Source organism: Sesamum indicum, linkage group LG3, assembly GCF_026168435.1.
Source record: "Sesamum indicum cultivar Baizhima isolate 11 linkage group LG3, ASM2616843v1, whole genome shotgun sequence".
NCBI classification, from domain to species: domain Eukaryota; kingdom Viridiplantae; phylum Streptophyta; class Magnoliopsida; order Lamiales; family Pedaliaceae; genus Sesamum; species Sesamum indicum.
In genome coordinates, this window is record NC_142659.1 from 542,801 (window position 1) to 552,646 (window position 9,846).

A 9,846-nucleotide genomic window follows, 5' to 3' on the forward strand; every position below is an offset into this window, starting at 1 on the left:
ACATATTCGTTCAGAAAAAAAATTAAAATTAGATTGATAAAAATAATTATTTTATTTCATTCAAAGTTGTTAGCACAAACTACTTATAAGAAAAAAAAAACCTTATGATATAATTTGAAAAATGAAGATAAAATCACACCATCATTTTTTATAAGAAGATCAAATCATTTTTTCAATTTTACTTTTGGGACACGAATTTGTAAATTAAAGAGGAACAAGGTGTTACCATCGTACGACAAATTTGTGATTAATGAGATATGGGTTTTTTTTTAAAAAAAATTAGGTTAAATTAAATATAATATTCTCTATCTTTTGTAAAATCATAATTATATCTTCTGAGGATGTCATAATAATATTTTTTTAGATGATGTTTGTACAAATTTAGAGGGCATAATTGTAATATTTTAAAAGATAAGGAGTGTTTGTATATTTTAGTCTAAATTCAAGAATTATTGATATAATTTACTATTCTTATTCTTATTATTGTTATTATAAAATAAGATTTATAGATAGATAAAAAGATATAAGAAGAAGATAAAGTTATTGACAAACAAGTCCTAATCTTGAAAATTTTGGCTGCATTTAAGGAGGTTTGGTAGTGGCGATGTGGCTAATAGCAAGCAAAGGCGAGTGCTGTTTTGTCAAATTCAAAACCAAGGATATAAATTCCAAACATCTCTGACAGTACCATGAAAATTTGGTAGAGAGAGCTTCACATTTCTCTCTCTCTCTCTCTTAATTTCTCTGAAGCTTCCGTCATTCAGCTTCCTGTGTGGATGCATTCATGTTTTGATTTCTTACACGCTGTGTGTTGTGTGTCTGCAAAAGGGTTTTTGAGAAAATTTTCCGGGTAAAAATTCGTGAATTTCCAGAGAAATGGATCCTCGTTCGTGGGCGCGAATGTATTCTTCTGCTAGGCGATATCAATCTCGATCAGGTTTATTTACACCCATTTTTCTGTTTTCTGTTTTCGGCATTAATGTTACAAGCTTTTCTTTGCTGCTCGTGTCTGTGTTTTCCGTTTGATTTGGTTGGGTTTTTGGTGGGAGAATTTACCCAGATTTTGAATTTCTTTTTGTTCTATGGAACCAAGTGGGATTCTGATTCTTTTTACGAGGTTTCTGAGGTGACGATGAGAATGATACGTTTTAGAAATGTTACATCTTTTCTTTAGTCATGTTCTTTGTTGCTTGTGGTTTAGGAAATAGAAATCGAAAATGGGAAGATGAAGATATCATCTATTCATCCTTCGTTACTTTTAATTTTCCATTTTTACATGGGTTTAAACGTAAAGTTTTGATTTTATTTTATTGGATGTGGTTCAGTTATAAAATTCCAGAATGTGAAGTCTCTTTTGTTTCTTTCTTGTGAAGTTTGGGATTTGTTTTTATCTATCTTGGTAAATGAGTATGTTGTTGGTGAAAACACAATGGTTCATTTGATTTTGTAGTTGAGCAATCATGGGTTTTTTGACAGGAAGAAAGAGGAAAATAGGGTTCTTAAAAGTGTTTTTGCTTACTTATATCAGTAAAAGATTGTGGAAGTAGGTTTCTGTTTACCTCAGAAGACTTAGGTCTTCTTTTCTGAAAGGAAAAGGCAAGAAAGTTTTCAACTTTTACCTTTTCTTTCTCTGAGAATCTTTCATTTTGTTAGCAGTGAAGATTATAATGGTGGATTAATAATTTATCTTTGATTATTCTTCTTTTTTGAGACGTATGAGAAATTTGTCTTGGCCTCTTGCTCTTTTGCCAAGTGTATTGAGTGTTGGTTTGCTTATGGTGCAAGTAAATAGTAAATATTGTTTGTTTCTTTGTGGATGCATAACAGATGTATATCGAGGGGATGAGTTTGAAGAGGATGAGGAGACGAGACCAGAGTTTTTATGCCCGTTTTGTGCAGAGGATTTTGATATGGTGGGGCTCTGCTGTCATATTGATGAAGAGCATGCCGCTGAAGCCAAGAATGGGGTACCTGTTCACCACTTCGTCTTTCTTTCTATATGCCTGCGCGGGGTGGGAATGGACGGGCCCTCGTATGTGTGTGGTTACGATGTCAATTAATAATCATGATGTGTTTATGGATAATCAATAAGGGCTTGCTATAGTTGCACCAAGTGTTCGATGAAGAAAACACGTGATGTTGTAACGAAATGTCAACTGTATTAACTTACAGAAACTACCCAGGATTAACATAGTTTCTTCGTGCCTGATGCCATGTGGGTAGTTAATACTCCATGTAGTAACTCATTTGCTGTCACCGCTAAGTTAATTTTAATGTCTTAATATATATCCCTGAAGCGTGGGCTATAGCACACGTGTAATCACAAAGGCATTCACCGATAACTTGAGGTATGCCACGTTGATACTTCTCAATTGCCGAGGTTTTATCTGGTAAGCTGATGCATTAAGATGCAAAAACAAACTAGCATTCTTAATGCCACTTGCTAGTTAGTCTCTGCATGGTATCACCATGCTGCGACTTGCCACTGTAGTCTTTTGTCAAATCTGCATGGCAGAACCTGCTTCTATCTGGAATTCTTGCTTACCTAACCTGCTTATTTTTACCTATGATTGTTCAGTGATGAAAGCTTTAATACCTGCAGTACCAATTGCTAATAAAGAGAACAAGCCAATGTTTTATGTATCTGCTGCTGAATTCAATTATTTTTTTGTTTATTGCTAATTATATGAAGTTGAATGCTGCCAAGCCCTTGAGCCTTAGTTGTTCTTGATGTGTTTCAGTATAGCTGATGACATTGATATTTGAAATTTAGATCTGGTAATCAAACTTCAATACTACACCTTGAGTTTCAGATTGATTGTATGTTCATTCATGCAGGTGTGCCCTGTTTGTTCAGAAAGGGTGGGATCGGATTTGGTTCGCCATGTGACTTTGCAGCATGCGAATCTCCTTAAAATATCCTTTTGAAAGACATTGAACGCTGTTGAGCTTTGTCTTTTGTTGCCATGAAATTAATATCAATATTTTTCTTCCTAATTTACGTTCTGGTATTATTGTAACTCATGGTCTTCCTCAACTGCCTATTACGTGCCGCGGAGGAGAAGGTTCCGTAGGGGAGGGCCAGATTTGTCGTCCATGTTAAGAAGAGAATTACAGGAAGGGAAGCTGCAATCCCTTCTCAGTGGATCTTCACTTTCCGTTCCTTCTTCCCATGCTGAACCAGATCCATTGTTAAACTCCTTCATATACAATCCGTCGCTGGTTGATGAACCTCTTAATGTTAAGCATGTGTCTTCAATTGAGGCTTGCTCTGTGGCTGGAAGCGCTGTAGAGAGTGTGGCTGACAGGTACAATAGATTTCATCAAATTTCCCGTTTTCAACTTTTTCCCATTCTTTTTCTTTTCGCTGATTAATTGACTGTAGGAGCATGTAAGGTGCTTTGTGTTTTACCTTGGAAGTCAGTCATGAGTTAAGTTATCCGTCAGCCTTGGTGACTATCAGGACTCAAGTCTGGGAGTTCACATCCCTCTGTTTTGATGGAGAGGGGTGTGATAATCCGGGGCTTGGAAATTTCAGGGACTGACCAGCCAAGTTTGTTTTTTCTTTTCCTTCCCTTCTTTCTGGTGGGAAATATGGGTTTTAAGAAACCCCGCTGGCAAACGAAGTACCCTTCAGCTGCAGGAAACGATTAACATAAATAAACAAATGAAGAAAAGGACAATTATAATGTTGGTACAGCAAGTCGGCAGCATATTGTTCGTTTTCTTGAAGCTCTATTAAAAACTTTATCTGACTTCCATTGATTTCATGATGACAGAGCGGTTCAAGAGCGTAAGCTCTCAGAGGAAGAACAAAAAGAGAAGGCTCAAAGGTGCGAGTTCGTCCAAGGGCTCCTTCTGTCTACTTTTCTTGATGATAATTTGTGAGTTAGAGATGTCTCCATTATTTATGCTAGTTAAATTAGTAATGGGGATCTAGTTTGAAGAGGGTAACATGAGGGAACAGCTCGAGTAATAGAAACTGTGCCATAGTTTTGCTTGGTAGCCCGCCCGGCTGAGGTCTATTTTAAGTGAAACATTATATGTGCATAAGAAAACCATGGAAGAATGTTGTATATATGTGTCATCCAGCGGTTGCTTCCTCTCTCTTTCTCTCTCTGTCTCTTCGTGTGGTTGAAACATATTATGTGCAAAATCAAACTATATGGAGAAATGCCTGTTCTATTAACTGCTACACATTGGTCACGAGTATATGACAGTAAACTCTTGTTGCATATATGTTGCCAACTGGGAATTCCTTCCAAATTTCCAATGTATGTCTATCCTTCCCTGTCCTTGCGTGTGCTTGTATGCTGGTGCTTTGTTCATTAGGATAGTGAGAACGGCAGCCGTCACTTTTTAGTGCACAAGGATCTTCGTTACTATGAGGGATCGTTACTATGAGGGATAATTACAACGTCATTCTTTAAGATTTGGTATAATTATACGCGAACCTCTTATAGTTTAAAAAATTATATCTAGTACACATTTAATTCCGTCTAATAAATTGATCCCCAATTAATTTAAATTTACTGAATTTATTCATATTAACAAAAAATTGAATGAAAAAAAAATTCATATTACCCTCAATTAACTTCATACTAGTTTATTATAGATAACTCTTCACATATATTAATGTGTGAAGATGTTTAAAGGTAATTTAGTGAAAAAAATATTTATTTGACCTTCAATAAATCAGTAATAAAGCAATTACAGATACATATGGATGCTCATTCAATTTTACTGCTAACATTAATAAATTTGATAAAAAAAATTTTAACTAACAAAAAGTTTATTTGTCAAACGAAAATAAAAATTACTTTTCAATTACAAAAAGTTTGTGTAATTACATTAAATTTTAAAAAAGAGCGATGTAATTTTCCCTCATTGTAAGGGTAATTGAAACACACAGGTCAATGAATTCTGGTCACTGTCAAAATTGTTCTTCTGGCAAGACAGATTTCTTACGCCACAAGTGTTCAATTTGTAGCTCCTTATTCTTTCAAACCGAACACAGAAACAAGAGCACCAAATCTATTGATACTTTTAGGATGAAAAAGTATAGAAAATCATGCATATATGGTGCTGTAAGGCAAAACTTGTAATTCACAAATAACTTACACAAGCTCACTAATCTATATGATCTGTATAATTGTATGCAAATCTAAAGAGTTGTATACATATACTATTCGTCATCATCAAATCGACTGTTAAAGTTGCAAGAACTTGTTTCACCGAGGGGCATGTAAGAAAAGCCAGCCTAACATTTGAGTCATTTATCAAAGTTTCACAAACCCATCACCCACATAATTCGCTGTATTAGGATGCAGAAAAGCTACTCATAAAGTTGCCATAACTTCTTCGCTACGCGAATCACTTAGCTATACGAGCAAAAACTTTAGCCAAGCAAGGCAGAGAAAATAGCTCTAAGTCTGTATATCTCCAAAGGGCCGATGCAGTCTGGAATTTGTTGGAGAACAAACAAGCTGAGCTTGTGTCTCAGCTTTCTATCTCCAGTATGAGCTGCGCGATGTGAAAAAACTGTAATCAGGGTGATTTACTTGCAAAAGCCGAAGCCAGTTGTCAGCGGCTCGCAAGAGGGAATTGATTTTCTGTCCTTCTTGAACTCCATTTCCGTCCCAGTCAGAGACTTTAAACTTGTACGAAACGAGTCCAAAGGTAGGTAATGAGAGTTTGCTACCAGCATCAAGCCCCCCTTCACCACCTGCAGACGTGAAATTGTTTGCCAATAAGTTCTGGTATAGAGATATCTACCTACCAGTCATAACCAGAACAAAGAGTACAACAATCTTTTCAATTAATGACAACGGCCTCCCTCTGGCATTGGTATAATTACCAAAAGTATTTGTAATTCCAAAAGCCGGAAATGTAGTCACTAAATATACTAGCTCTAGAAGAAGTCAACATAACTAATCCTAATTCTTTCTACTAAATCATGAACTCTGTTTTGAGTTCTGGAATTTATGCAACAGGCAATACTGTACTATGATTCTATCAGATAGAGAACCCTAGTTTGATTCACACTATCTATGTGACCACATTGCAAGCACAAGAAAAGAGGCTATCAGGATAGCAAAGGCGGAAATGATAAATTAGGGAAGTGACTCACTTGTAACAGGTTTTGCAAGAGAATGGAAAGTCAAGAAACAGGCATCAACATTTTGCAGGGTTGGACCCACAGGTATTCTGTAAATGGGGTACCTGCATAATAGACACCACCTCTTTCAGTTTCAGATGGGAACAAGAATTAGCACCATACCATCTTTGCTTAGTTGATAAGAAAGCTTACCAAGCAATAGAAATCCAGCTTGCTGGAGTCAAGTCACAGCTTCTGTATGTTTTTAGTACAGGAAAACGAGAGGCGAGAATTGATATCTGTTGAATGCAACAAATGCAAGTATATTATGTCAATGCATAACAATCATAGCGCCTGTTTAAATGGTCTAGAAAATAAGAAGACTTGCCTTATCAGCTAATGGTTCACGGTGAAATGGAAGCTCCCTCTCAAAATACTCAAAGATAAGTAGCCCGGGGGGGTTGCTAATGTCACCCCCATCAACTGAAGATCCCATGAAACCATGGTTTTTTCCTGTAAGCCTGTAATATCCTTGGCCCATTGCGCTCTGCTGGTGCCAATATCCCCGATTATTATCAGCCCCTCTATCAGCTCCACATTCATTGTCGCCATCACTACTGGATGTATAAGTATCACTCTCTTCACCAGGTCTCCTGCTACAAGGTTCAACATAGAGAAGAAACTGAGTTAAATAAAATCCTCCAACACAGATAAGCACCCTGATATATTACATAGAAATGCTGACAACTGAATAATGTTGCAGCATAAACTTTAGAATTAAGCAACAATTTTCAGCATATCATTGTTAATTTACTTTGCATATTCCACTGTGAAGACATTACACATGAAGTTACTGCCTTCCTGTATTGATAACCTGAGTAAAGTGTTTCCAGTCAAAGAACTCAAAATAACTGTAAGCATTGTCTGATTCAAGCTGAAGGCAAGTGGTCTCTACCAACAACTACACCTATTTCTCCCAGGAATCAAGAATATCTGCTGAACGCTAAATAATAATGGTCTATTCCATTTCGAGACTTATGATCAAATTTTAAATTAATTTCATGTCTAAAGAGTTTGTAATAAAGGAAATACACACAAAAAGATGATGCTCACCTCTGCTCCATGACATTTCTTGAGGGATCTACATAAAGTTGAATACCGGACAAGAATGGCACATAATATTGGACAACAGAATCAGTCCCATTCAAAACCAAAGGAACTCCAGCTCCATAAACACTCCACTCTCTGAAAGATTCCCAAAGATCACCAAGAATGAAGTACGGATGGAACTCACGGTTACGGTTCCTCCATGCCTGCACGCTTGTCTGTATATTAACAAAAATGCATCAAGTTAGAACTTAAAAATTTGCTTCAATAATCACTTAATCAGAAACATGTGAAACAAATAAAATCGTAGAGATTAAGAACTGCACAAAGAGACTATAATTCATCCTGGTTAAGATGAATAACACTGGGACATGAGGTACTATAATTGATTTGGTAAGTCTAATGATCTGTACTGACCGTCATTTGTTCCATGATTTTCATCATGTTATGACAATCACTGAACAACGGAGGTGAATGGTATCCATAAGGAAAGAGGTCAGAACACATAAATCCCCTACAGGCTACAAACAGTGTAAACATCTTTCCTCCATGAAGAAAAGATTAAAATGGATGACAAAGAATGAAAAAAAGATAAAGAAAACACTGTGTTTATAGTCAAGGGAGAAACAGCAAAATGAATAATAAGTCACAAAATTCAGGTTACTCAGAAGCATAAAGTCCTCCAATTGCCGGCTACTCCAAGAACACTAACACAGGAAAATCAAGATGATACATTACAACTCCATGTGTTTCCATGTTTAAAAGACAGAGGGAAAAAAAAGAAGGAATTTTAAGTAGAACACATAATAACAAACGAGCAGACAAATCACAAATCCATGAAGTTTTCTCCCCAATGACCAAAACGTAAATTAACCTCAATGAGCAGACAAAATATTTCTACTCAGGAAAACATTTCCAACCAAAACTCCAGGACACCAAAGCGGAATAAGACAGCAGAAGGGGGAAGAAACAGAACAAAATCATAAAAGGTTACCAGATTCTGAGTTTTCTTCTTAGGACAATCTCTTAGAATTGTCTTAGTTTCATTTACAGGAAAAAAAAAAACATTCTTCATTAGTTCCATTGATTAGAAGACCCAAATGAATTTTCTCATTTTCTTTCTTCCAGTCTAACTCTATCACTTTTAATCCTAGCACTTCTTCGCTACTCAGTGCATAGGAAAGAGCAATTTCCTTTCACTTGGTAAAATGACATAATGTATAGCTAATCTAGTTAAAAGAATCACCTAAGAAAAAGCATTGGTTCGATGTTGTAGAGCAACCATTGTGATCTTCAATTAAAAATAAAAAACATATTCCAGTTGCATTTTCACCACTTATGCTCAGTTAAATCAACAGTTAAGAATGTCAATATACAAAATGAATACAATGACAAACGTTTAACTTAAATAGCATAAACTATTCATTCATTACCCCGTAAGAAAGGCTGAACGTAATAGATCCAATTCATAGTAACCTCAAGCAATTGATTTCCCTATAAATTTAAAAAAGAAAAAGGAAGAGCCTAAAAGAATACTCAATTCACTTGCCAACTACTCTAATGAACCTCATTTCTTATGACTATGCCATTATTTTCTGAGCTAAACAGTTCTTCATTTAGCCTAATCCACTTCTTCCCTCAAAGTAACTAAATGAACTTCCAACAAGATAACAACTTTACACACATACCAATCAAGAAACTAAACAAACTCTAAACGAAATTTATCCCCCTTCAAAATAGCAAAAAAAGAATTGTCATTTCACATTTTCTTAAAATTGGAAAAGAAACATTTTCTTTATTTACCCTAGGAAAATGCTGAGCCGGCACAGCAGGAGTGGTATGCTCCAAGAACCGATCCAAATTTGAATCCGACTCAGATCCTCTTCTTTCAGCTAATGATGAAGATGAAGACTTTGACTTCAACTGCTGCTGTTGCTGCTGCTGCAACTGGTTGTTTCTTCGCATCGCTGGTGGAGTATAGTACAATCTTTCGTCCCCCGACCTCCTCCTCCTCGACGACATTTCACCCAATTAATAATTAACAAAAAAAGAAACACAATTTCCACCAATTGATCAGTATGTAAAGTCTGTATGTGCTTGATTCTTTTCACCTAAGGATTTTAACTACCGGGGTCTTCGAAATCACGAATTAGGGTTCTGAAGAGGTTTTAAGTGAATTTGGGGAATTAGGGATTCTTGATTAGGGTTTTGAAGACTGGGGTTTGCTTGAATATTTCTGAAGCCCAACGAAACGAATTGTGGATGCAAAGACTCCAGCATGAAGGTACACCGTAGGTCTCGTGTGCGTTAGTTCCAGAGGATTCTAGAGTCAAATTACCTAATTATCCCTGCTATAACCCTCTTGAGTCTTTATTTAGACTTTTATTCAACATTAGATATTTTCATATATTTGTTTGACACGAGTGTGTACGTTGGAATTTATTTTTAAAAATAATCTAAAATAATTTAAAATAAATATTATATATAATATTATATTTTGAAAGATAAGAATTACTGTTCATGGTTTCTTTTATATATATATGTAAATATTATATATTTAATATTGTATTTGGAAATAAAAAAGTTACTATTCATTGTCAAATCACGTATCTTTTATATATATTTATATATGTGTATGTATA

The 9,846-nt window shown here is 35.6% G+C and overlaps 2 protein-coding genes across 3 annotated transcripts; one reads left to right on the forward strand and one right to left on the reverse strand.

Annotated features, from left to right (window-relative positions):
- Window positions 1–590: 590 nt before the first annotated feature.
- LOC105156860 (protein DEHYDRATION-INDUCED 19 homolog 4) lies at window positions 591–4,103 on the forward strand. Its single transcript, XM_020692240.2, has 5 exons — window positions 591–937; window positions 1,828–1,967; window positions 2,839–2,916; window positions 3,049–3,308; window positions 3,780–4,103. Exons 1-5 carry the CDS (start codon window positions 877–879, stop codon window positions 3,886–3,888), a joined length of 648 nt encoding a protein of 215 aa, XP_020547899.2. The 5' UTR covers window positions 591–876; the 3' UTR covers window positions 3,889–4,103.
- Window positions 4,104–5,052: 949 nt separating this feature from the next.
- On the reverse strand, window positions 5,053–9,461 carry LOC105156861 (uncharacterized). 2 transcript variants are annotated; one of them, XM_011073107.3, is made up of 6 exons: window positions 9,008–9,461; window positions 7,211–7,422; window positions 6,486–6,750; window positions 6,311–6,396; window positions 6,131–6,222; window positions 5,053–5,725 (listed from the first exon to the last, which is right to left on the reverse strand). In XM_011073107.3, exons 1-6 carry the CDS (start codon window positions 9,224–9,226, stop codon window positions 5,508–5,510), a joined length of 1,092 nt encoding a protein of 363 aa, XP_011071409.1. In that variant the 5' UTR covers window positions 9,227–9,461; the 3' UTR covers window positions 5,053–5,507. The 2 variants fall into 2 exon arrangements, with proteins under 2 accessions (XP_011071409.1, XP_011071408.1); XM_011073106.3 differs by having other exon boundaries at window positions 6,486–6,753.
- Window positions 9,462–9,846: the final 385 nt, after the last annotated feature.

Coding starts and splice junctions, on each gene's coding strand:
- LOC105156860 (XM_020692240.2), top strand. CDS start 877: ATGGATCCTCGTTCGTGGGCGCGAATGTATTCTTCTGCTAGGCGATAT. Junction 938..1,827: donor GCGATATCAATCTCGATCAG/GTTTATTTACAC, acceptor GATGCATAACAG/ATGTATATCGAGGGGATGAG. Junction 2,917..3,048: donor AGCATGCGAATCTCCTTAAA/ATATCCTTTTGA, acceptor ACTGCCTATTAC/GTGCCGCGGAGGAGAAGGTT.
- LOC105156861 (XM_011073106.3), bottom strand. CDS start 9,226: ATGTCGTCGAGGAGGAGGAGGTCGGGGGACGAAAGATTGTACTATACT. Junction 6,397..6,485: donor GTGAACCATTAGCTGATAAG/GCAAGTCTTCTT, acceptor TGCATTCAACAG/ATATCAATTCTCGCCTCTCG. Junction 6,223..6,310: donor AGCTGGATTTCTATTGCTTG/GTAAGCTTTCTT, acceptor TCTATTATGCAG/GTACCCCATTTACAGAATAC.